The sequence below is a fragment of the Podarcis pityusensis genome, assembly GCF_964106645.2.
Source record: "Podarcis pityusensis genome assembly, chromosome: 7".
Lineage (NCBI taxonomy): Eukaryota > Metazoa > Chordata > Lepidosauria > Squamata > Lacertidae > Podarcis > Podarcis pityusensis.
The window spans coordinates 63,147,591-63,175,489 of record NC_138031.1 but is presented as its reverse complement, the minus strand read 5'-3'; the positions used below and the strand labels follow the sequence as shown (position 1 = coordinate 63,175,489).

Below are 27,899 nucleotides of genomic sequence, written 5' to 3'. Positions count from 1 at the left end.
TTACCTAGAAAGAGTTGAAATACTCATTAGTTTTGGCAATATACTTTATAGAATACTTTGTAATGTAAACAAAATTAAACAACAACAACCCTACCTTAGAGACACTATTTTGAAGAACGCTTTCTAAGTAAAATGTATTTATTATTATTTTTTCCCCCTAAAGGTAATAAAATACAGGCTCTCGGTTCTTTCCAGAATTGATATTCTATTAGTAGAAACGTGCTTTAAAGCGTCCCGGAAGTAAATGAAGGGAAGTGTATAACAGTCACAGTAAAGCATACATAGTGGGAGCAAGCCCTCCTATCGATGCCCGCCATATTTGGCCACCCAGTCGGTCCTTCCATGGATGGGTTGCACTGGAGGTGGGCGAGTTAAAATGTTCATGCCTTTCGCTGCTGGGTTGTATGTCGGCCCTGGTAACTGAGAACGAGCAGCTTTCGTTTTCCAAGCATATTCTGCATATTCTGAATTAAAAAACACAAAAGTCAATATAAGCCAGAATCCAGTGGCTAAAACTTTACTTCTCTCTCTGTGTTAAACAGAGTAATTGGTTTTTTATTTTAATAAGTTTATAGTACACGATACTGAATATTACTATTCACACAAAAGGGGGAAATATACTCTAGCTGTAATAGCACACATTGGTAACGAGCAGGGAAGGGAAAGAAGGGTGTTTATTTTCACTTTTTGCTGATGTAATGGCATATATGTTGCTACCAAAGCCACACAACTAATCACCTATGCCAAAACCACAGAGTTCTACAGCAGTACAAGGACAGACAACAAAGCAGCCTCAAGGTAAGCTATTTCATCCTTGGATAGTTTGGCTGGCTGTATCAGTGTTAGAAACTCAGATATATATAAGCTAGGTGCCAAATGGCTCCTTAAACCAGGGTTACAGTTGCCAAAACAGAATGCCTAGTTGCCCTTTTGGAGGCAGACAGCTTGAAAATCACATTTTTCAATACAACTTTTTGGTTCCTGAAATTCATTTTGATTGTGCAGATAAAATATAATGGATAGAATTCTATAGGATGTGTTGCTAGTGTGTGAAAACAGTCAAGATCCAAGGATCCCCAGGCATGCACCTCCAGATGGCGGAGACATAAGGCACCATCCTGGCACCCAGGCATCTTCACTTGGTTGCAAGTGGCCAATAGCCAGGTGCAAAATGCACCTGGCACCTGGCAAATTTCAAACACTGGCCTGTATCGTAACTGCTACCAATGGGAATGTCTGGACCTTGTCATCCAGCAATACCTTAAATTATAGAACATACTTACTTTTTGCTATCACTCACAAGCACCTAAATACCTATGAACCTACAAAACACATCTCTATAAAGAGCATGAATAAACATACACAACTCATTCAAATGCTATGGAAACAAACCTTTAATAGCATCAACTTACTAAATATTGCCATATACAAGTTTTTAAACTGTCATATTACCCCACCCGCCTTATTAAACAAGCATATACCTGTCCACACAACCAAAACATATAAATGCAGATATAGGATTCACTTCTAAGCTAACTTTAAATCATGCTTCAAACATACCAACTGGACTAACAAAAGCACTTCTCAAAATCTTAATGAGTGTTTTCTTCACTGTGGCTATTAAACTTGTTTTCCTTAGCTTCTCCATTCTTTACTCTTTCCAAGAAGTTTGATATATTCAAGTCCAACTGCATTCAATTGAGATTACTTCCCAGTAAGTGTGTATGGGAATGATGCCTAACCTTTCCCGCCTAAAGAAGTTCAGCACTGCACGAAATAAAATAAAAACTAGATGCACAGCCCTAGGCAACCCTCATTTATATCAGACAGGAGAGGTGATATTGCTGAGAATGGTACCCAACCATGGAGCAAGGTAAACAATCTCTGGACCTCCCTAAACCAAAGCCTCCCAGAAGATAAGAGAACTCCAGACTGAATTCACTTGCACTGCAGAGAACTGCCACCCTGTTCTTCTGAATATCACCCACACAGACCAGCATAATAATGATAATAATAATTTATTATTTATACCCCGCCCATCTGGCTGGGTTTCCCCAGCTACTCTGGGCAGCTTCCAACAAAATATTAAAATACAATGGTCCTTAGATATTAAAAGCTTCCCTAAACAGGGCTGCCTTCAGATGTCTTTCAGCTTGAGGTAGGTAAGCATTGCTTTGTTTGCTTATTCATTAAGAAGTGCAAACATTGGCACTCAACTCCAAAAGATTAGAAAAGTCTCAGTTTGTCATTCTCTGACATTTCCAATCCATCATCCCACATACTATTGGCAGGGACTCCAGGGATAGGAGAGAAAAGCGATGTTGCCAGAGATATGCTCAGATTCAGCAAGTGCTTTTGAGGTTTTATTATAATCAGCGCTTCCCCCCCAGGGGGGAACTCGCAGTACCGGCACCTCTTTTTGTTGTTGTTAAAAAGTGTGGCACTTACTGTAACAACTTCATGGTGCGGACCGACACCTATCTTTCTAGAAAAAAGCACTGATTATAATCAAGTGGTATACAAATCTTGTGAGAGAATAAAGTTCGTTCTGTGGCAATTTGCACTCATCACTTGTGGCACTGAAAGACAACTGCACATAGGAGCCATGAGGGGATGTCCCTTTGCCCCCCCTAAAATATTTGCGGGGCCCAGGCCCCCCCAAGTTGATGGGCATTGCCATTCAAATGGTGTGTGTTGAATCTTTTGTCTTTTGTCAATTATGCAGGGAGGGGCTTAATATCAATATCATTTTCAAGTTGGCACCCGTGCAACTGCATATAATGAAGGTGATCCACTCTGCACATTTCAGCCAGCATTTGCCTAGATGTGCTTTCCATGAGCCAGGAGATTCAAACCCATAAACGTTTATCAATAGGGTATGCTGGATACACTGCTTTATTCATGCTCCTCATTACATCACCATCAGTTCAAAACAATTTATTTATCACACAGCTTCCTAATTTTACCTTTCTTTGTGTCACAGATAGTAGGAAGCTCTGACAGGCAAAATAAATGAAGTGAGAAAAAGGTGAGAACATGACAAGAAAAATAAACATGTTTGCTGTTCAAAGTGGGAGGAGAAAGCTAGAATACAATAGAATAGTTAAGTCTTTCCCTCTGGGTGTTACAGAAAAAGATCTCCAGCTTTTTCCTGACAGAGTTTCTGTTCAATTAATAGCTGCACGATGGGCAGAAATTCAGGGCGCCATGTTTTCCATACCATGATGATTTAATGGGGAAACTGTAGCTGTTGGTATTTGTGAACACCAGGGAGCCATTATAGAACTGATCTCTCTTTCAGGGAAAAAAAAGCTGGTGGGCAGGAGGGAAACCAGCAACCCTAGTTATGGGGCAAGGATTCCCACTGGTAACTGCATTCCTAAAGGTTGCGGAGTCAAGGAATAGTTTTCTCCAACAAGCAACCAACAACTTCTAGTCCATGTATGTAAATGACTAGAGACAAATCCATTATGTGGAGACAGTTAAAAGGTGACTAGATATGGCACTAGCCAGACAGCACGTTTTGTGGAATAAGGGCTACAGAAATCGATGTGCCTCACACACTAGATCTGTAGTGAGTTGGGATACCCATCTCTCACTCTACCTTCGATGTTTGTGGTTTTAAATGGTGTTTTTTTCCTTGTTGCAACTATCAAGGCCCAAGCAGAATAAGGAAGTGGGACCTTTTCACCCACTATGGCAGTACCTAAGTTTCCTACCTCAAGACTGCTCTGCCCACACCCTGGGTCCGCTTTCTCTCTCTAAAAAGCCACTTCCACAGCCCTTATATCCAGGTGGAGATAACGAGCCACCTGCAAATAGCGAGTCAGTAAAACACACACAGTTCTAGATCACCTTCCGAAACATGGGAGCGCCAACTATTCCCAACTTACTCCTTTGTAAACTTAAGCCTTTGTCAAAATAAAAATACACCGGCATCATGAATGTAATTCTGAAGAGTATAACATAAAATGTGTGTCCGGTATCTATAGAATATTCATTACTTTTAAAAGGTATAGTGGCCATGCGGTCCTGGAAGGTGAAGTAACAGGTTGCCAACTGTTCAATTCACCTCTATAGGTTGTGATTTGATCAACGGCAATTGGCAAAGGATGCATTTTATCTCCACACCATGAAAAGTTTCACCTGCCAATTCCCTGCATTTCACCCTGCTTTTAAAAATCAACAGCTACAGGGTCCGGCTGAAGACTTGGCAACCCCAGGGTGAAGTTTCATTTAGTCTTAAGTGCTGTAGTCTGCACATCTATTACTGGGCACTTAATCAAGGAACTTCGTGAACTTCTGATTCTTGCTTTTATGGTGCTTTAAAAAATACTCTCCAATTAATCAATGGTTCTTTGGCAAAGGGGTTTCAGGTGTGTATGACTTATCACAGACCATAAAGTAATACATTTTTAGCCACACTTTAATATGGAGCCAAATCTTTAACTGCTGTACAAAAAAACAAACACCCTATAACGTTTTTAAACAGAAAGCCAATGTTAATGCTCAGTGGCAGTTGTGGAATTTACTGTTAACAAGATAGATGTCATTTGTGGTGCAATACCCTATAATAACAACTAAAAAGCTTTTTTTTTTTTTTGCTAGCTCCTACATAATGAGATAGATGTGAACTTTAAATAATTGCCAATAGGAATCAAAACTAAATATGCCAAGCTGAAGTGAAGTTTTAATATGAAAATGGGCAAACTTATGCTTGAGAACAGTTTTATCACTGTAGTTCAGTTCAGTTAGTTATGGGTGGTGTTTACGCTACTCAGTAACAAAGTTATATTTGTGTCTTACAACAAAGAAAACAATTTAGATACAAAATAAGATATAAAATTATAAAATCAAGACAACTAAAAAACAAAAACACACCTCATCACACACTCAAAATTAAAACCTTTGCAAGACCAGTCTAATGTTTCAGACATGATACATTATGGGTGGTATTTAATTAAGTGTTACTCAGAATAGACCTACTGAAATTAATGGAGCATAGTCGTGTTCATTAATTTCAATGGGTCTAGTCTTGAGAAAAAACTTAAGGACAGCCATAGTGATCTGGCCCAGATCCTTACAGAAAGCCCAAGAGATAGAGACTTCAGAAACACGTGATGGTTTGTTTCACTATAGATAAGACAATAATGCAATCTTACCAGTCGCTGATGGACCAAGAGGTGCTAGTTGTATCCTTTGACCAGCTGAACCAACCTCCTTTTTGTGAAAGGAAGGAATATATCCAGTGGTACTGTAAGCAGCTCCTACAAAGCCAGGATTTCCTGTGGAAAGGAACAAAGTTAAAAAAATAAATAAACCAGGGGGTGGGGTTTCAAGCACCTAGCACATTCTTCCAAAGATCTGAAGGATCATTTTAGGACTGTACTAGTCATTCAGAGGTATTCAAAGATGTGTTCACTGTTACAACTTAGTATATTCTTCTTGCCTAGAAACTTAGATGCAAGGGAGAAGTTCCCTGTGTGTCATAAGTATCCCCAGATAGACTGGTACATACAAAACTGGTACAAAGAATTATCAGCAGAATTAGATGCAAGCATTATGTCTTACATAAAGTGCAGGCAAACCACAATACAGTAGAAATGCTGTGACAGAAAGTTGTTCAACACAAAAACCCCAATGATTAGTGAGTGCACCAAATCCAGCTTTCTTCTCTCCAGGCCTTACTGGTTTATTCTTCAGTGTCAGTGTGCATACAACTAAAAATACAATCATACTGACAAGAAATAGTACTATCTATAGTTTTGAGGCAAGCGGCATTGCATTAGACAATCAGCTTCCGAAAAACATTCCAAAACTGGAACACTTATGGTACTTCCGGGTTTTTGGCCTTTGGGAGCCAATTTGTTCGTGAACTAAGTCGTCTGAGAACTAAGGTTCCACTGTACAGTCTTGGTTCTAAGAAATTCAGTCTCCAATGACGCCCACTGGAGTCCTAATGCCAGCACCACACTTCTAGTGGTGCACCTTGCCCAAACACTGTACTCTTGATCAGAGACGTTTTCAGGGAGATTAATGCACACGGTTGTTTTTACTGTCGTTCTCTAGCCCCATGTATGCATCCAAGACCTCTCTGGAACAACAGTATCTGCACCAGAGGAACCGATTTATCTATGCAGTCTCAGAATGAATTATCATTAACCCTCCGCTGATAGAAAAGTTGACTTTTCCAATCCAGTATTAGGGGTCAAATGCACCTGAAGAAAGCCAGAGAAATAAAATACTGGGTGGAAGTCGTTAAGCACAACACTATTGGCTAATATCATGGAAATGTAGCTTGTCCTAGGTAGGACTTTAGTTATCTTAAATAAACAGGCAAGAACAATGATAACCAGCAAGGCGTCCATTTATTTATTTAATTCTGCTGCAACAGGTCTTTACCCCTAGGTCAAAACCCAAAGGCACTGCCCCGAAGAAATTGTCAAGCATTTTATACACTTTTTAAAAAAAATCCAAATGATTTTTATTGGTTTTCATGTAAATACAAGAACAACATATAAATACAGTAACTTATACAGAGGTACATTCTTATTCAGTTTCATATGCAGTACACAAGCAATACGTTTACTTGGGCACTGTCAATTCAAGTATCCTCTCCACAGAGATTCTTGTCTTGTGGGTGGAATAAAAGTATATTTTGTCTCATTTATAAAGGAAAAGAATGGAAGCCAAGTCTCACCAAAAGTGTCTATCTTTGAAGTGCCTTTAATTACCCTTCTATGACGAGTAAGGTGTCCCGATAGAGCTACGTTCCAAATATTATTTACCCAGATTTCTATGGGTTGTTTCCAGTATTGGGCATTTTTTTTGTAACTAGAAAATAATGAGCAAATATTGAAAACAAATATCAAAACAATGAAAATATGGGTGTTCATCGGCTTTATCTAAATTTGTATCAATATTCTTCATTGCTGCTTATATCTGTCAGATGGCCAATCAACCTCTGCTTAAAAACCTCAAAGGAAGGAGAGTCCACCACCTCTTGTGGAAGTCCATTCCACTTTCAAACAGCTCTCACTGTCTGAAAGTTCTTCCTGACCTTTAGTCGGAATCTCCTTTCTTGTAACTTGAAGCCATTGGTTCAGGTCCTACCCTCCAGAGCAGAAGAAAACAAGCTCTGCTCTGTGTATTCCTGGCTGTGTTGGGGTGAGGGAGTTATAATCAAAGGTGTAAGTTTTCAACAGAACATGGAATGCATGCAGATTTGCATTCTTAAACATATGCGCTTCATTAGGTATATTTGAAAGTGGGGGCATGTGGACAGCCTGCCGGGATACCCTGCAGATCTAAGTGTTGGGAAGGGGGGAAAGAGAAGAGGATGACTAATTAACCAAAACCCAAGAAAAATTGTTTTACCAGTTTTATTTCGGAAACTTTTTTTTAAGGTAACCTCAATTGTGTTCCCCATCACAATTGGCTCCTTTGAATCCTTACTGCAGAAGGCAAAGCAGAGAGTTCAAAAGAAAGCAGCTGAACCTTTTGCAAGCCATGTGGAAATGCATGAAACATGGAATGCCTCCATCTCTGGAATCTAGTTAGAAATACAAAAGAGAAAAAGACTGTCAGTGAAGGTAAGAGGAAAAGCTGCAACAAGAAGAAGAAAATTAGAAAATATTAGAAAATATTAGAAAATATTAGAAAATATTAGAAATTAGAAAAATTAGAAAATATCCAAGCCTACAAATACGGAAAGATTAGGAAAGGGGAATCCTTACCTCTTCCAAGCACTGTCATTCACAGGTGGTTGTGTTCATCCTCATGCTTATATGGCCTCCCAGGCCTACAGATGGTTTGGAAGTGGATACAGAGGGAACTGTGTACTCTCTGCAATGGTATCATCCAGAGTGGGATGCAAGCCGTACTACTGTAAATTACGCAATATTCTGAGAATCATAGAATTGTAGAGTTGGAAGGAACCTTGTCATGCTGGCCACATGACCTGGAAGCTGTATGCTGGCACCCTCAGCCAATAAAGCGAGATGAGCGCCGCAACCCCAGAGTCGGCCATGACTGGACCTAATGGTCAGGGGCCCCTTTACATTTAAGGGACCCTGAGGGTCATCTCAGCCAAAGCATCCATTACAGATGGCCATCCAGCCTCTGCTTAAAATCCTCCCTCATGCAAAAAAGAGCAATCATCATTTGAAGCAGCAGTTGGAACCATTCAGATGTTTGAAAAGATACACAGTATGCCAGAGAAACCCACCAGCTGATTACACACTAAAGTGATGGAACTGGAAACCTGATGGGAACCAGAATCGGGTATGCTACACTTTGTAATTATTATGTTTGTATGCACATACAAATCTCTCTACTCAAAGTAAGTGCTTCAGTACCTCAGCCCCAACCTTCTGGCATGGGAAGACCTACAGAAAGAAACATAGCATGCCACTGTAAGCATGATTCAGACAGCTCTGCCACATTACAGTGGTACCTCAGGTTACAGACACTTCAGGTTAGAGACTCCGCTAACCCAGAAATAGTACCTCGGGTTAAGAACTTTGCTTCAGGATGAGAACAGAAATCGTGCTCCGGCGGCATGAGGCCCCATTAGCTAAAGTGGTACCCCGGGTTAAGAACAGTTTCAGGTTAAGAACGGACCTCCAAAACGATTTAAGTTCTTAACCCAAGGTACCACTGTATTAAAATGAATGGCATAAAGTTACACACCCATTTGTGCCTAGCAAATTTAAACAAACCAACAGGAAATTAGAGGACTCCTTCAAGCCTCTCATACTTAAGCGAGTCTGTTTACACAATCAGGAAACTTTTGCACATTTCCCATGCATTTGTAGTGGATTGCACCCTTTGCAAATTCAACAAAAGAATCACCATCTCAGTCACAAATATTCACTGGAATGCAGCCCTAGTCCCAGGAAATTATTATTGGCATTTTCTTCTGCATATTTTCATCTTGTTTATACAACAAAACACAATAGGATACAGAAAGAAACACAATAAAAAGAGACATAAACAATATCAGCATCATTATTCCTAGTTTTCAAAACACTAAGTCCATTGTAAATAACAAACAAACAAAGAGAAAGCAAGTAGAAGTAAATTAAAACTTTTTCAAATAACTCCGGAGACCTTTGCTCAAATGTGTTGGAGAGTCACACAGGATATGTACGGTTTCTTAGGTCTTTAAAAACCTAATCCCAACAGTTATAGTTTGTACTTGATCTATAATGCTTGATACAAAGTAAAAGGGGACAAAGTTCACTTTGGAACATATTGTTTACGCTCCATGAGTACCATCTCTAATTCTATACACATTTACCAGGGGTAAGCTACATTTACTTCTAAATATACATGTATATGATTTCACTGTAAGGCAGCAATTCTGTGTGTATGTACCTGAGTGTATGCCCTATTGTACACACACAGGATTGCTCCGTAAAGATTTTTCTAAGTATAACTCCCTTTTCAGCTGAGGGAAAAGACACACCCTTCATGACAGTGAACAAATCCTGATTCTACTCAGTGTTCAAAAGGTCCTACTTCTGTCTTCCATATCCTTGGAATAATCTAAATATGTGCAAATACCTCCTATTGCTGCCCAACAAATCTGGCTTAGATTGCTTCCCTGAATTATCTGGACCTAGTTAGCCTTGAAGAATCTTCTCTGTGCCTGTGACACACAGTGATCCAGAGACTGGATGGATTGATGGCGGTTGATTCATTTTTTGGCAGACATGTTTGACCAGATGGCCCTGTGGAATCTTCCAAATCCAAGAGCCTCTTACGATCTCTTGGATCATAAAAGTGAACAAGGAAGCTTCTGCACACACAAGATCCTCTGTGCACGTTGGAGATGCTGAGCTAAAGCCATGACATATGTCAAACTAAAATACTACGGCTCAAATGATACAATTAATGCCTTTTCAAAAGCAAATAAATAAATATGATTTGAATATGAAAAAAAACCCAAAACCTGCAAAAGATTAAGCACTGCCAAACGTAATTGCCAGGAATTACCTTTTGGGTCCTCTAATTTTTCATTCACTCTTTCTTTGCATGACAGTTTTTCAATTGGTTTAATTAAGTTTTCTTCTTCAGAGGAGGCAGTAAAACAGATGGAGGAAAAGAAAAGGATGAAAATAAATACCTTAGGCAAACAGAATGAATGGATGAAACTAATGGAAGACACACAAAAAAATAAAAATAAAAAAGCAATCTGGAATACAGCATGTGTGAGTGAGCCTCTAGGATGCTGTATCAGTTCTGTAAATGTTGAAAGATTCATCTCTAAAACAGGAGCTAGACCAGTGAGTACTTATTACCAAGAATCAAACAAGCAAAGCAAAAGGTAATTGCGAGTGGTTATGATCATAAGCATAATGAAGGAATAGGATACTGAAATACCAAATTACCTTTATTAATCCTAGAAAGAGAATATTACAGAATTCTAACAAATCTGTATTTAAATGCATAGTGTATTTTTCTTGTACGAAAAGGTTACAGGACAATCCTATGCATGTCTCCTCAGAATTAAGCCCCGTAGACCAATTCTCACATAAGTGTGCATAGGACTGCAGCCTTCGTATGTGCAGTCAGCTAATAATCATCAATACAGTAAAAGTAATTACTATTATTTGCTAACGGAAGAGTACTTCAAATAGGTTAAAGAAGACACTGAGTAAAGCTGATTTACCTGCCTCTAAAGCCCATACAGGATATTTATAATATTTTCATATATATTTTTGTCTGCCCTGTATGATCATGCAAAGGTTTAATACAAACCCAGAAAAATAAAGCAAATCTAGCCCCACGTAGGGTCATAGCAATACGAGCTTTATTCCATGTGCTGCAAACAGATAAAGTGAGTGGTTTGAAGAACAGAACAGAACATTACTTACCAGAAAACCCGGACCCTCCAATTTCACAATATGCACAATGTCATTGTAACACAAAATAAGCAGTCTTATTTATTTGAGATTTCTGATTATCTTGATATTTAGGGTATTATGCAAGGGTTTGAAATAAACTGCCATGGAACTGTAATCATAGCTGTTAAAAAAAAAAGCTCAACCTGAAAAATGTTGTCTACATAGAAATAGACTAGAACTTAGGTTATGCTGCTTTCAATAACTTAAAATGTTTTGAGATTAGTCAGATCTACAGTTTTAATTTTGAAGTAATTTGCTTTCTTTTGATAAGCTCTTTAATATTGTTTGAAACCAACAGAGGAATGATGGAGGTCAATTTACTTGTAAATTAACACAGGATAAATATGAAAACTTCCCAGGCTGTGTTTCAGCATTATACTTAGCATATACTTGCCCCATACATGTCCCAATTCCCTTCCTCGACTGAGAACCCCTCATACACAGACATGCATCTGGACGCTTATGAATACCACAAAACACATTCCGACAAGAGGCATTTGACACAGCCATGTTCAGCACTATGTAGTGCAACACTGATACAAATGGACAATGACCGTCTCAGGCTGCATACCTGCTGCTCTGCACATTGATAGCAGAATTACAAATAGAACACTGAAAACACACGCTGCTTGAAAACCATCACAAAAATAACATAGTAAATAAATTTTACAAAATCTATCAAATATATGAGACAGGGGGGTACACAGAGATTTTTAACTATCCATTACATTAATTACCTGCACTGACTCTGCTGAAAGACAGTCCTCCAATTGGTGCCATCGGTTTTGAAAACAAGGAATTATTCCAGTTACCGTGGGATCCTTCTTTACTGGCTGCTCCTGAGGAGACATTCTTAGGGTTTACACCTTAGAAAAATAATAATGATAACAGTTAATATATGGTTGCCAATTCAGGGCATAACCTAACAAGAGCGCTGAAGTCACAATGTGCTTTGCAACACCTTTCACTGAAAACTGTGCCTCTTGAAATAAAGTTTGTTCTAGCTCCTGGATTCCCCCCTCTTTTTGCCCACTTATTCCTCTGACCTATGTATACTAGCAGAAGAAAAGGCACAACCCCCCCCCCCCAACCAATGTAATCAAAAGCATTAAAGAACTGCCTCCTTACCAGGTAGGTATCTTGACTGTTTTAAGTAGTACTGTTTTGCTGAAGTCGTTGATATTCCAGAGTCATTTCTCTTCAGAACTTTGTTTTCTCCTGATTGGCCAGATCTGGGGGACATACACCCAGGAACACTGAAAGTGAAGATAACCCATGACACAAATTAACTCTTGATCCAAAACAACAGTGTTTTCCAGCATCGTAGGGATGCTGCATTTTCACATTCAGTGCAGAGTTGAAGCAGACCTAGAATGCGGATTCCATGCAGAGCCTATACAGTGGTACCTCAGGTTACATACACTTCAGGTTACAGACTCCACTAACCCAGAAATAGTACCTCGGGTTAAGAACTTTGCTTCAGGATGAGAACAGAAATCGTGCCGCAGTGGTGCGGCAGCAGCAGGAGGCCCCATTAGCGAAAGTGGTGTTTCAGGTTAAGAACAGTTTCAGGTTAAGAACAGACCTCCGGAACGAATTAAGTACGTAACCAGAGGTACCAATGTACTGAAAAAGTTTAGGCAAGAATGTCAGGAAGCTGTGTGGGAACAGTTAAAAAATGAAGCACTTCTGGGGAAAAACAACCCTCATTGTGATGCAAAGAGATACACTGACCATAATTCCACACTAACCCCACAGGCAATGATTGCAATGTGTGTGGATAGGTCCAGCCTGCCTTTGTGTATTTTGCTGCTTTTGTATAGGAGACTCTCCAGACTTGGGGTGGTAAAGCTCTGGGGGGTGGGGGTGGTCCCAATGGGACATATTCCCCAAGCTACAACCACCTGTCCACCAGCTAAGGGGTAGAGGGTTCAAGCATGCTGGGTGCTGCCTCGCCCACCCTGTGGGTCAACATTGAAAGGTGGATGGGACTGCCCACCTATGAGTTACCTGATGTCAACATGACATCAGATGATTAACAAGTGGCCCTGCCCATCTGTCAATGTTCGCCTGTGGGGGTGGGTGGGGAATAAGTATCAGGCCCACTGGGCCAAAAGCTCTAGAGGAGCGGTTCTCAACCTGTGGGTCCCCAGATGTTGTTGGACTACAACTCCCATCATTCCTGAGCTCTGGCCTTGCTAGCTAGGGGTGATGGGAGTTGTAGTTCAAGAACATCTGGGGACCCACAGGTTGAGAAAGGCTGCTCTAGAGAAACAACTCATCCTGTTTTTGGTCTTCAGACGGCAAATATTGCAGATTGCTTCCCTGCTCCCACACATACAAATTATAAACTAGGAGGGAAAACAGGACAAAATATAATGCCTTACCTAAAAAGAGATTCCTTTGTTTTCTTTTCACTTAACATGGTGATGGTAGGCTTCTTAGAATACGAAATCCCAAATTCAGAGTCATCCAAATTGTCCCAGCTATCCATCGCCTGTAACATAGTCTGGCCCCATCGGCGCCGACAGTTTTTTAGGCCTACTGCGCCATTTGACGGTCCTATGGCTATCTGCTTCTGTTTCAAGTACACACACACAAAAAGGCTATATTATTTCTGAAACATCTTGCTACCTGTACATTACTATCCTAAATTGGAAAGTGGTTGGAAGTATTTCTTGGTTTGTAGGAGTTCTGACTGCAAAACTAGAGTAAATCTGGTGTGCAGAGAGTGTACATGCTACAGGGTAAGGAAAGAAGTAAGCACCATGGAGAGAGAAACAGGAGACATCAGAGAAATCTCTAGTAGTTTGCTTGAGGGAAAGGAGTGGCATGGGTACAAGTGGAAAGTGGCTTTGTAAAGAATGGATTTCAGAATAAAACACCAAGTCAAAATTTACACAGAATGCTGCAGATTATGCAACCCTATTGAATTAATACGAATGTAAAACAGGACTTCAGAGTAATTACTTAGTACTTTTGACTTGTTCATAGGTAAATAGCCACTTGACAGCAACTTACTGGTGTCGAATTTTTATTGATGGCTGGAAGGAATGATTGCTGCTGCTGCTTTGATGGTTGATGATTGGCTGCATTCTGTGGCAACTGAATTGCCTGGAGGGGCTGCTGGCTATTCTTTGATACACACTGCAGCTGAAACTTATCAAGGGCATCTGGTGAAGACTGAGATTCTGGCTTAGATACGGGTTCTAATTTTGATACAGGGTCCAGCTTGGATAGAGACGGCTTTGGATCTGCTGCTTGAATTGATTTGGGATGAGACTGTTTCTGATCCAAATATTGTGGAGGGGGTCCTAAAACTTGGCCCACTTGAAAGTAAGGATACTTCAATGCCTGAAGAAAGAGAGAATGCTGATAACTAGAATGCAGATAAAATGTCTACAATCATTCTAGCGTACGGCTGATAAAACAGTTCTCCTTAAGCAAAATCTTATAGAAGCAAGTTTTGTGGCATGGACAATATCATGCACAGGACAGAGCAGCCAAGGAGGAATTTTAACTGCATGCAAAATGGAGAAACTGGTGTAGCAGTCAGAAGTCCAAGGCAGGACATTCCCAATTCAAATGTCATATTAACCTTAAGTTCAACAGGCCCTGGTAAAGCAACAATTTCACAATTCCTTTACAACGTGGGAATAGTATTACTAGTATACGTCACAGGGGTGGTATTATTAAAGTAACATATGAGATGTGCTTTGTACGCTTGAAATAACCTTTTATGGATTTTATCAACTTTGTTTTATTCCCACCTTTACTGTTCACAATGCCATAAAAATAGGAAGCAAAATCAACCCAATACTGAATAAAACACCAAAGCCAGGTATAGCACTGAGCAACCACCTGAGGTCAATTGCTCCCCCTCTTTCCTTTTGATCTACAGGTTAAATCTTACTTGAAGGCCAGGAAGGAAGGATATGAAGATGCCTCTTGGAAGGTATCAGTCCAGAAAGATGGAGCCACCACTAAGAATGACCTGCTCCTTACTGGTGACTATCTGATTTCCATAGAAGGAAAGAGTTTGTAGCATGACTTTCAAAAATGAATTTAGAAGCCCCAGACTTTCTATTGGAGTGCTACTTTCTTTAAACTTTAAACTGCGATAGGGAATTAGATGTTGCTGACTTTATTTCCCACAGTCCCTAACTACTGGCCATGCCAGCTGGTGCTGATATGAGCAGTGGTCCAATTACTCATGATAATTTAAAAAAACAAACCTATTTTGCAAATGACATACCTGACTTGCTGTAGGTCGTTTCTTTGGATCCCAGTTCAGCATTTCACACATAAGCTGTATTGCCTCATTACTGGCATTTGGAATGAGAGTCTTCAAGTTTAGGGAGACACATTGAGGGAAGCGAAAATTCATTGCAGTGGCAAGTTGGTATCCTTCTGGCCAATCATTCTGAGAAAAAGGCATACAACAGCAGTCATGAAACATCAGATAAGAAGAGGTTTCATTTTTTAAAAAAAGCTGGGGGGGGGGGAATGAACTCTTCTAGACCAGGAGTGGGCAGATTTCAGGCTTGCGGAATCTACTTTCTTTTTTATTAGAAATCTGAGATCCACCAATGGGAGCCTAGTGTAAAAGACATACAGGAAACTCCCCATTTACGCAGGGCGGGTGGGTGTTCCGAGGCACAGTGTGTGTCCCCTTGTGGTGCCAAAAACAGCACATGTGTCAGTGGTCACGTGCTTGCTGATCACACACAAATGGGGAGTTGCCTGCACATTTAAAATTAGAGAATTATGAACCCAGAAATTTGTTTTCAGTACAAAATTAAATGGAGCTCACATTCCTTCTATCCAAAAACACTGCTGGTTACCCAGCTTGATTCCTTTCAGCAGTATACCACTGTTAAACAATAGGAATAATAAATCATCGCCCCTATTTCACATTGCTCAGGAGCCTCCTCATAACCCACTGCAGAGGTATGGCGGCAGGGAAGAGATGACAAACTTTCTGTTTGTGAACTTGCTTAATTTAACTTAGCATCCAAGCCATTACATATTCTCAAAGTAGCTTACCTTCTTTGGAGTGCCTAACACCTGGCAAATTTTGAAGATTTCATCAACTTCACTTGTTCCTGGAAAAAGTGGTCTTAGTGTGTATAGTTCAGCCATTATGCTGCCAACAGCCCATATATCGATAGGAGAACTATAAACAGAGGATCGCAGTAAAACCTCAGGTGCACGGTACCTGTGATGGTGAAGAGAAATAATTGAATACATTCATGCAGAGATGCAAAAGGTAAGTGAAGGTCATGCTGAATAACAACACAGTCCTAACCATGTCTATTCAGAAGCAATTTATGTTGAATTCAGTGGGGTTTACTCCCAGATAAAGTGGGGTTACAAATGCAGCCATACTTACCATCTGGTAGAAACATAATCAGTATATGGAGGCTGAGATCTAAGTTCTCTAGCCAGTCCAAAGTCAGCTATTTTAACAAGTTCAGGACCCATACAGAGAAGATTTTCAGGTTTCATATCCCGGTGGAAAAATCCTGTAAATGTGAATATGGACAAAGATATAACAAACAAACAAACAAACAAACAAACAAACCACAGTATCAACAACTACCTGAAATATGGAACTTGGGCATGGAATTCAAGTGGAAAATAAAAGTAATCTCTCTTGAATTAATTCTAAACTAGTTTATCATTTCTTATTTTTTTTAAAAATCTGTTCATCAAATTAAATACAGAGAACATTCTGACCTGTAGCAGCTGGCACCTAGTAATTATGGCAACTAATTAAAGAATTTTAATTAAAGAATGATGAACCATCTGCTTTTAAACTAGGGCAAAATCCTGCAGTCCCAAAAATGGTGGTGGTGGGGTGTTAAAAGGTCTGCCTGTGGCATCTGCATTTTAACGGCCAGAGCAAATCTATCTGTGATACTTGCACTTTACCGCTTCCTACTATTTTAAGGTACTGAATCGTAATTTTACCTACTCATATGTACTACTCAGTGTTAACATTGTGCTGGATCATACATTGGTATAAAGTTTTTAATGGTTCAGATTGCTTCAGTGCAGGGATGGGAAACCTGTTGCCTGTCAGATGCTGCTAGACTACAACACCCATCATCCCTGACCGATGTCCATGGGTAGCTGAAGCTGAGAGAGTTCAGCAGCCCTGCTTTTTATATACATGCACTTTGTTACTGGGTCAAGCTTATCCAAAGACCATGCAGAACCCAAATATAAAGTCAACTTGAATTATGTGCTTAGGAGAATGTGCTTTGGGGGCATGGTCAGAGCACCTCAATAACCAGGGTCATTGTCTGAAGCATGGTCAGGCCAGCTGAGAAGTGGCTGAATCTGGACCATCTCTCAACCATCACAGTTTGAATGACCGTGCCAATTTGCCTCCCACTGCTCCCCAAGTGGTGCTGCCGATGAACGCATCAGCCAATAATAAAATTACCACCATCCATGATTTCATTTTGGATGAGGGGGTTAACGTGCAATGTATTCAGAAAACCTGGGTGGATCTACCTTGAACCAGCTCTGTCTACCTGAGCATTTTGTACAGAACCAGCACAGGCTGGTGGGCTGGAAGGGGACATCAGCCAAAAAAATTGCAGTCTTTCTTTCAGGGAAGCCAGTGCACCTGGGCACCTGATTTGATACTTTCTTCCCTGTGACAGAACAGGGATCTTATTAGTGTACCATCGATCCCACTACTAAACAGCTTCACTGTGGCCATGAAGTCCTGGGGCTGGCCTGGAGCTTCATAGTCACCATGACAACCATGTGTCTGTCTCAGTACATCACTGGCCTAACATATGGAGCAGTCCTAGATATTTATTTTTATTGCTACAGGGCCTTCTGCTTGAGGTCCAATGGTTGGATAGATTCAACTTGAGGTAAAATTAATATTGCCTTGAAAACTGAAGATAGAGCAAAGGATTTAAACATAACACTCTTTGGGTGGGTGAGTGGGAAATTGCCAACTATTGTGTAGTGACAAATACACAGCTGTAGCTTTGTTTCAGAGGACCATCTGAATTATGTATCAATCAGAAGGTTCCTTCTCCTTTTGATCCACTGACACTGCATAACAGTAATAATATACACCAATCTTACTTTAACAAATCATGAAGCATTTCCCCCCAAGTTACAAATGCTTATCACTGTACATTTACTTTACTCAGATAAAGCAAGAATAGTGAAGTGTCTTACCGTGTTTATGGATGAAAGCTAACCCTTGTAATATCTGGTACATAATGTTCCTGATGACAGACTCAGGGAACAACTTATTTCTGAGAGGAAACAAATTGACAATGTCAGCAGATTTTTGTAACATTAAAGCTTTTTCTGCTTATGAAGCAGAAAATCTCATTTTAAAATGCAGCAGCCTTATATAAATGCAGTAAATCAACACATAAAGTGAACAGCCTTGATTTAACCATCCAAAATGGCATTCAGTTTTCATTTACTTTTTCTAGTGAATTCACACTGCAACTTTTCTTAAGGATGCCCAACAATATAAAATATAAGAATATAAAATCACAATGACTGATGTTCACAATTATTCTAAACTTTTCTGCAACTCTTCCTACGTGTAAACAATTTTGAACTCTAGCAATCTTCTCACTGATCTTCTCTAGGGGCGATATGAGAGCAAGCTTACATCCCCCCCCCTCCCAGGTATGTTCCGGTATACCAGTTCTGCCAGACACCCACATATATGCACTAACATCTGAATGGAGCGTATGTGCATAAAAAGCAGTATGTGTAGGCTTGAACAGTGCAGTCAATATCCATGAACAATTTGGAAATCATGCAAATTGTACCTATGCGCACTGTGTTTTATGCACTCTTCAAACACATGGATGGATGTCTGGCAGTATTGGAGACTGGAAGATGGGTCTGATGAGCAGGGCAGAAAGCTGCAACCTTGCCGCTCTGCTGGTCCTCCCAAATGATCCTATGGCTTTGATGACCACTTCATTTGAAAGCTGCTGGGTTAAAAATTCAATTTCCTTTAATTTAATATTGACCATAGAGCACAACCGAATACAAAATATGGCTTTAAATAAATATTAAATAGTATAACAGAATCTATATTACACCAGCTAAAGCGATAAATAGGTGAACTGATTAATCTGTACTTCTTGATGGCAATTTATGACATGCAACTCAACAAAAGCAACACAAGGTTTAGATAATCCCCAACATGTTGCTGACTAATGACAGTATTCAATTAAATATGTGCACTAGTGCATGGATTAGCACTATGGGACTTCCCCCCTCCCCATGCATACCCCACTCTGTTCCAAAATCTTCTCGGGGGGGTTCAGGAACTCCCAGAACAGATTTAGGGGGCACATAAGAGGAGGAGGGGACAGAACATTCTATTGTGCAAGGAGAAATCCTTGGACTGAAAAAATGTTCTCTTACTGCAGTGTTGAGTACAACTCTTAAATAACAGTCTGACACTTTCTGGCTAACAAAGTAAATCTTCTGAAGAGTTCACTAGTTTTCTTTCTCCATCAGAAATTGCAAGAGAAACTTGTTTCAGACTGACATACAGATAGGATGCCGAGGATGTCAAAAAGGTAACACACAAGGTTCTCGGTTTCTGTTGTGCCACATAAACAAGGCTCCCTTCCAAGACAAATAAAAAAGCACCCAATTAAAATTGAGTCACAAAAAGGCTCTTCTCAGAGGAAAATAATTGACCTGCTTAAGATACCTTAGCTTGCAATAATATTCAAATGCTCAGTAGATCTGCTGTATACCAACTAGGTCAGATTCTTAGATATGTGAAACATGAACATTTTCCCTTTGATATTGTAATAATCACCTTTCGGTGCTGTACTGAGAACTGTGAACAGAGTTCTAGAAAAAAAGCAAACCAGATCTAAGCAAAGTTTTAAAAGTGGACATACCTGTCTTTCATTAGCTGATAGAGATTTTCCTTCATATATTCAAACACGAAATAAAGATGGTCATTTTCTCGAATAACTTCTTTCAGCTTTATCACATTGGCATGATTAAGTTTTTTCAGAGACTGCAATACATCAGAGAAACTAATTATGATGATGTCATTGGTTCCAACACAGGCCTAAACAGTTATTTAGTAAATATGAGCATTACCTTGACTTCTCTAAGATTCATACATTCATCCCAAGAGTAGAACTTTCTTTTCATTCTGAAATAAAAGTCACAAGGAACCCATGCTTATTAGGTAAAAAGTGAAACACACAAAGAAGATAGAAAGTAGAGTAGATTATACAGAGCACTGAAATATTATTTCCCGATTCGGAAGTTACAACCTGCTCTACTTAATATCAGAACAAATTAAAAATTAAAAAGTCTTGGCAGCAATTTCAATGCAAGCTACTGAACAGAATTTGAAAAAGGTAAGAAATGAATGGGCAGTGTACACTCCATAACGGCTTATTCCAATCAGCATAACTTAAAATAAAGCAGCACAGAAAGGGTCCCAATGATGCAGTTCAGCTAGCCAGAAGCAGCAGCCCAGCAAAAGGTAAAAGGCCATTTCAGAAGGCAAAGTGGGAGAAAAATTAGGTGGCTCACAAAGCACAAACCAACAGGGGGGGGGGAATTACATGTGATTTCTACTACTGCTTAAAGAGCATCCAGAATGAGGCTTCAATCATTTACATATTTGTTGTTATTTATATTTTGTTAAGGGACGCGGGTGGTGCTGTGGGTTAAACCACAGAGCCTAGGACTTGCCGAAACAGGTCGGCGGTTTGAATCCCCGTGATGGGGTGAGCTCCCGTTGCTCGGTCCCTGCTCCTGCCAACCTAGCAGTTTGAAAGCACATCAAAGTGCAAGTAGATAAATAGGTACCGCTCCGGCGGAAAGGTAAATGGCGTTTCCGTGCACTGCTCTGGTTCGCCAGAAGCGGCTTAGTCATGCTGGCCACATGACCCGGAAGCTGTACGCCGGCCCCCTCGGCCAATAAAGAGAGATGAGCGCTGCAACCCCAGAGTCGGTCACAACTGGACCTAATATTTTGTTAATGTTTCACTAACAGCAACCAACATCATATGCTGACTCCTTCCTACTTGGAACTAATTCCCACTGACCTCAATGGGGCCTACTTCTGAGTAGACATGTGTAACATTGCACTGTCATGCATGAAGATTTAATGGCACGTACCTTTTGATGGCCACAAGCTCCCCTGATTCATTGCTCTTCCCCATCAGTACACTGCCATATGTTCCATCCCCAAGTTGCTTCATGGTTGTGTAGCGATTCATTTTGTAAAAACAGGTTAGCCAAATCCTTAAAAATGCTAAAACTGCTTCTTTTTCAAGCCGGGAATTTTGAGAATGTTGCTGTTACACGGGCGAGTACTTGCTTAAGTCATCAGTCTTCTTTTCCAGTATTATAACCACACTATCCAGAAATAACGTCGTAGTGAAGGGAATAATTCTGCCATTCTTACAAGAGTCCTTAATAGAAACAGATATTTTGTTTAAGTATTCTGTGGAAAAGCATGTTACTATCACGCAACAAGCAAACTAAAACATTTTATATTTAAAAACTAAACATGCAAAGTAGATTTGAGCTAAATCCAAGCAGAATGCCAGACTAGCTTTCTTGCAAAGTGGGAAAATTCCCTCTAGAATAAAAAAAAGAGAGCAAGAAGGGCTAATACTACAGTAGAATCAAGTGAAATGACACTGCAGATTCTGACTATTAATAATCATGATTGCTAATTAATTATACAACATATTATTTCAAGCCAACATATAGGTTGAGATATTAGCAGTGCAATCCTATTCATGTTTACTCACAACTAAGTCCTCTAAGTCCTACTGAGTTTAATGGAACTTACTCCCAGGTAAGTGTGTAGAGGATTGTTGCTTTAGACCATACCTAAACCCACTTACGGTACTAGAAAGTAAACACTACTTAATTTTGTGGGACTTACTATCATCATATACTTAATTAGTGGGACTTAATTGTGCCATAGGATTGTGCAGGATGTCACCAAAGTGATCAAAGTTTTCATTTCTAGACTGCCACAACACCAGCTACAATTCTAATACTCTACAATTTAATTATTAAATACAGGTTTCTAGCTCTCATAGAGGTAAAGAAAGCTCCAAAACATGATTCTATTAGGCATGTCAGAGTAGTTCCCAAACTGAGATGCTATAGCAGCACATATGCTACAGTGAATGCTTTTACAAGGAATGATCCAAACAATACGGTGAAGAAAAATTCCTAAAGCACACAAGAGGATCTTCAGTGACCAGGCTACTGCTTGTATGAAAAGAGATTCTCTGGTGGTGCTGAAACAGACGAAGCAAATATAGAACCCCCCAAAAGGATACTTTATGTGTTGTCTGATAAATAATAATAATAATAAATAATAAATAATAATAATAATAATAATAAAGTGAAAAACCGGAAGCCTGTGAAGCTGTCACCTAGCTATGTTTGAAGGCTACAAAGGAGACAATTGTGTCAAATGGAATTAAAATGGAATTAACTGGGTAGCCAAGTTTTAGACGATGGAACTGAAGGACAAAAATATATGTGAAGTAAATTAAATGGTTTTGCAGCATTTCACAGCTGTTGGTATGATTTAATTGCATAACAGAGCTTTCAGAGGAAGTATGTAAGGAGAGAATAGGATGGTGGTGCAGGAATAAGCAAATGAAGCCCTTCTGTTTATTGCACATTCCACCCACTTCTTAATACGATTTTTAAAACCATTATTCTTAAGGACAATTTGATCAGGCACATAGAGCATTATATGCAGGCCCCACAGCGTACTTCTGACTCTTACGCAGAACTTGGAGACAAGTGTATATCACATTCCCCTGGGAGTTTCCCAAGGGAGATGGAGAAAAAATGCTATTGTAAACAACAGATTGTTCCTCATTGTTCAAGACATGCTGCCAATAATCTCCTCAAGGAGGATCAAGGGAGGATTAAAGCAGAGGACAGATAAAGGTCAAGTTGTCATAAGGCAAATGTGCCTAGCAGTACCAGAAAAATTGCACAGAGAGATAGCTAGTTATGTATGAATCAAAGTAATTCAGTGATTGACTAATTGCCATCCTTTCAAGACAAATTTCAGTAAAAAGATAGTTACCAGAAATGCCCTCTTTATGTTAAGGCGTAACCTTATAGAGAAAGCATCACAACTGAAACAGAGCCTGCAGAAGCTCTGATGCACATACATTTGTTTCCTAGAGATGGATAACTATAAACTTTTCAAAAACAGAAGCCATACTTAGTGGGCAAAAAGCACGTCAAAGTTGATGACACTGCCTGTAAAAATGCTATTCTAAAAATAAAATAGTACAACTGGTAGAACTAAAGCCTAAGTAATCAGTGTTGACTAACCACAGTCACTGCCAGTAAAACACACACATTCTAAAAAACCATCTGTGGAAATGTGCCATCCTTCAGGTAATTAAAGTCATTAGCAGCAACAACAGAAGATGCTTATATCACCTTTCCAGTTACTTGCTGAAGTGATTATTCTGAACCAAGAGGACTACTATGGGACATTGGTTTATCAATCGGCTACTGCAATCCTAACCACGTAAGAAATACGTCTACGTAAGAAATAAACCCCACTAAGTTCAATGCGGCTCACCCTCAGGTCAGGGAATATAGGACTATGTAACATACTAGCTCACAACAAAATGCCATTATTTTCAGTAACATTCACTGTTTAAAATCAGGGCATGACAGCCAGATCAAAAAGCCTATTGTTATTTTAGGGCTTTGTGAAGACATCATATATAGGAAAGCTTAGAAAAGAAGAACAGAAACATTGGCAAAATGGGAGAATGAGAGAGGATGTGAATTTTGCCCAAATATTTGGAACTTCGGGATCTTTAGACTTCATTTGCTTGACTGAGCAAATGAAGAGGCACTAATTGGGACAATGACAGCGTACTCTCCATCAACACTTGCAGAGGGCATGAACTGGTTCCTCGCAGAAGGCCCATAAAATTAGGTTGAGTGTCACAAGTTGCCTACTCCAGCAGCCAAGTATGGCAAAGCCATTCAACTCTGCCATACTTTTATGAAAACCACAGGTGTGCTACTGTGCGGGATTATGTAAACCACCTTAGATCTTGTGCTGTGGGAAGGAAAATCCCTTCTGTGCTCAAAGCAAGCATGTTGCACTGAACAGCAGCGTCACAAAGGAGCTAGGGGAAATCAGAAACATAGTAGTGCTGATAGCTAACAGTTGCACCATTGGGTCCCTGCACTGGAAATAAAGAAACAAGAAAATATCAGTTGACATTAGTGTCTTGTTTAGAATACTGCTTCACATTTTTTTAATCGAAAAGCTGGTCACACTGATCACCTTCCAGAAAACTTCTCACAGATAAAGATAAAAGGTAAACCTCATGAATGCTAAGCAATAAAAGCCCAGATCAGGCTCACCTTGCAAACAATTTTGTCACTGGCTTCGTGAGAACTAGCAGTGACTGTACAGTTCATTATTATTATTTTGTTTAAAAATGCAGTAACAAAAATTGACAGAAAATTCAGAAAATGTTCAGAAAGGTAGCTGCCACAGGCAAAACTCTTGCTCCATTGGCAATAGGAAACAGGTGGTGTTTAAATGCATGGCAGGGGGGATTAATGCATACTCATATATTTGAAGAGATTTCATTTTACTTTAGTTTCCTTTCCGTGTTTACTTTTACAAGACAAACTGCTGCTGTTGCTAAACAGTGACAAGTGGTAGTCAAGGTAGTAAACAAGGTAGTTTCACATATTTTTATTCAAGTGGAAACTGCACCCTTCATTCTGTGAATAAAGAACACTATTTGAACTCTTCTCTTCTTGGCATTTGTACATCTGTCATCACCCCCTTGGTTAAGAGAAGACGCTGTCCCTACCCTTCTACGTTTCGTTCAGCACACCTAGAAAAAATATGCATTCAATAATTTCACCCACTTTATTATAATCTGCTCTTAATTGTATTTACTTGAAAATGTTTATAAGCGGTTTCAGTGGAGGGAACATTAAAAAATACAGTACTATCAAGTGCAGCATTAAGCCTACCTATTGGAATCAATGTAGAATTTCTCTGCTTCAGATTGACAAGCTCAACATATATTTAGGGTTGCAGCCATTATCTTAGGCTAATTGAAAATTTTAGATTTCTGAATCTCCAGCTCATAGCAATTTTAAAATATTTCTTTTCCCATATGAAAAAGCTTATAAATGATGTTTGGCAGATTGTGGTTGATCTTCGTTTTGATCAGCTTCTTGAAGGCAAAACCAATCCTCCCACCATGGAATCTGTCAATTTCAGCCCACAGCCTCCCACCAATAGTTCTATCTAACTCTGCAACAATCCTGTTATCACAAGTGAATAGAAAATATCTCATTTTGTATGAGGAAGGTGACAGCTGTGATTGGTCAAGCAAAACCTACACAGTTGCTCCTTTTTTTTGGAGGGGGGGATTTGATGACATACTGTAGATCAGTGTTTCCCTACCATGGTCCCCTTGTGGCCCTCCAGTCTTACCAGTAGATAGGGTAGCTAGAGATTTTAAAGAAATACATAGTTGAGTTGGGATAGCTCAGTCTATAGAGCATGAGACTCTTAATCTCAGGGCTGTGGGTTCAAGCCCCGTGTTGGGTGAAAGATTCCTGCATTGCAGGGCGTTCTTCATGCTCTCTTCCAACTCTACAATACTATTATTCTACCATCTTACAACTCCCATTACATCCACCAGATCTCCTTCTGGGTAGTACACGTTTCGGACTGCACCGTCATTCTTGGAAATTTCAACCCACGTCTCATTAGGTACCCAGATTAAGTACTGTTAAGAGCCACTGTAACACAGTGGAAGAAAGTAATATTAGATCCTGGGAGGAGGCCCAGATTCAAACCCGCATACAGCTCTGAAACTCAGTGGGTTGCCCACCTCCTTTCAGGCTTACCCACCCCTCCCTGCGTGGATAAAATAAGTGATGCGAGCCCCTGGGAGGAAAAAGTGAGATACATAAACGAAAAGCGCAAAGTCGCTCCAGTGCTTGAGATCCCATTTTAAGCTGCTTCCCACTGAAATCGACGCGATTCTAAAGGCCCCTTATAGCTTTGGCTAGATCGCGCCTGAACTCTGAAGTCCCGCCCAAAGTTAACGGGAGCCTGGGAAGTAAAATCCCAAGTCACAAGAATCATGGAACCGTAGAGTTGGAAGGGGGTTCCCACGGTCATCTAGACCAACCCCCTGCAATGCTTCAAACGGGGCTGCTCCAGAATAAGAGCGCGCGCGCGGGGGGGGGGGGTGTTAAAGGCTTTTTTCTTTGCCTGCCCGCCTCGTCACCCTCCTTAATCCGCCCTCCCTGCCGCCTCACTCACCGCTGAGCTGCTGGCCGCCTGCGGAAGCTCCGGGGCCGCCCCCTCCGGGTCCTCCTCCTTCCTCCCTTGGCCGCCTCATCCCAACCTCCGAACCACCAGCAGCTCCCTCGACTCTAAACCCGGCCAGGGGTCTAGAGCCGGCGGCGGCAGCGTCAAGCAGCAAGCGGCGGCGGCGGCGACCCGTCTCCTAGGCAACACGAATCGCCGGCGCCAGCTCTCGAGGCACGCAGGCGGAGCGGGCGGGCCTAAGAGCAGTTGAGGAGGAGGAGGGCCGTAGGAACGAGAAGTGGTGGCGGGGTAGCGCTCGAGCTTCGCGTCGTTGATCCTGATTGGCTGGGCGCTGACTTGAGTGACGGTTCGAGAACGGCCGGCCCAGCAACTCGGGAGGGCGGGGCGGACGCAAGCTGCGCGCGCGTGGCAGCTGCGGCGGCGGCGGCGGCGGCGGCGATGACGCTTCCCACTTAAGCCTCCGAGCCGTAGAAAGGCGAGAAGGTCGCGCGCGCGCGTTCGACTTGTTGATTATGCGCGCACGCGCCGGCGAATTAAATAAAAAAAAAAAAAAGTGGCCTCTTCAAGAAGAGAGAAAGTGCGCGCGCACCTGCTTGTAGAATCGAGGGGACGGTCCTTTGCGCGCTTGCGCAGGAGCGTCGTGCTGAATATTTCATCTTTCGGATTCCAAAAAATGAGGGGTGTTAAAAAGTTGTACAGTAATATGAACTTGGGAATTCAAAACACGTTTGGACTAAGTTAATACGATCTAGTTTTGCTTGCTAAGTAAAATGTGTGTAACGTGGCATAGAAATGATTGCCAAGTACTTGCAGTTTTATTATATATTGATTTTATTTTTTTATTATTATTAGTTAGCATTACCTGACATTTTCAGAAAATGAAATTAAAATTATTTGGTTTTCCAAGAGCAATTTATGTGCTTTTTTAAAAAAATCAAACGTAGATTTACCAAGCAAAATGTCCCGTTGCTAAAGTAATATCGTAGCAGATTTGAATTCCTCACACCCAGAAACCCCTCGCTAAAGAAATGTGCAAAAAATAAGTTTCACCCCTAAAACGACACCCCCTATGCCCTACACTGTTCAGTGTCCCCCTCCGATAGCCACGATGGCTGTTCTCTGGACCCTCACCCTGGGAGGCAGCAATGCTTCTGAATATCAGTTGTTGGAAACGCATACCCTCCAACATTTTTCTGATGAAAATAGGGACGTCCTATTTCATAATACAGTCAAACCTCGGTTCCCAAACGCCTCCATTTTGGCATGTTTTTGCTCCTGAACTCTGAAAACATGGAAGTAACTGCTCGGGTTTTCAAACGATTTCCGGAAGCCGAACGTGCTATGCAGCTTCTGTATTGAGGCTTCCACTTTCAGTTTTCAGTTGTCAAACATTTTGCAAGTCAAACTGTCTTCCGGAATGGATTACGTTCAACAACCGAGGTTTGACTGTAATAATAAGAATAAGAATATCCCGTCCATTTGACTAGATTGCCCCTGCCACTCTGGATAGCTTCCAACATATATAAAAACATAAAACAAAAAACTTTTTTTAAAAAAAGACTTCCTTATACAGTACAGAGCTGCCTTCAGATGGCTTGAGGGATCGGTTAACTCAT

The 27,899-nt window shown here is 40.6% G+C and overlaps 1 protein-coding gene across 9 annotated transcripts; it reads right to left on the bottom strand.

The window, feature by feature from the left end:
* Positions 1–120: 120 nt before the first annotated feature.
* Positions 121–26,548, bottom strand: MAK (male germ cell associated kinase). Of its 9 annotated transcripts, none has more exons than XM_081014805.1 (15): positions 26,275–26,546; positions 21,075–21,370; positions 20,040–20,094; positions 19,832–19,953; positions 18,120–18,199; positions 16,303–16,435; positions 15,957–16,128; positions 15,166–15,333; positions 13,932–14,264; positions 13,298–13,488; positions 12,039–12,166; positions 11,648–11,776; positions 10,000–10,074; positions 5,163–5,285; positions 121–464 (listed from the first exon to the last, which is right to left on the bottom strand). In XM_081014805.1, the coding sequence occupies exons 2-15, from the start codon at positions 21,173–21,175 to the stop codon at positions 301–303; spliced, it is 1,974 nt and encodes a 657-aa protein (XP_080870931.1). In that variant the 5' UTR covers positions 21,176–21,370; positions 26,275–26,546; the 3' UTR covers positions 121–300. The 9 variants fall into 9 exon arrangements, with proteins under 9 accessions (XP_080870931.1, XP_080870932.1, XP_080870934.1 ...); XM_081014806.1 differs by having other exon boundaries at positions 10,000–10,071; XM_081014807.1 differs by lacking the exon at positions 121–464 and adding an exon at positions 3,720–3,812 and having other exon boundaries at positions 26,275–26,548.
* Positions 26,549–27,899: the final 1,351 nt, after the last annotated feature.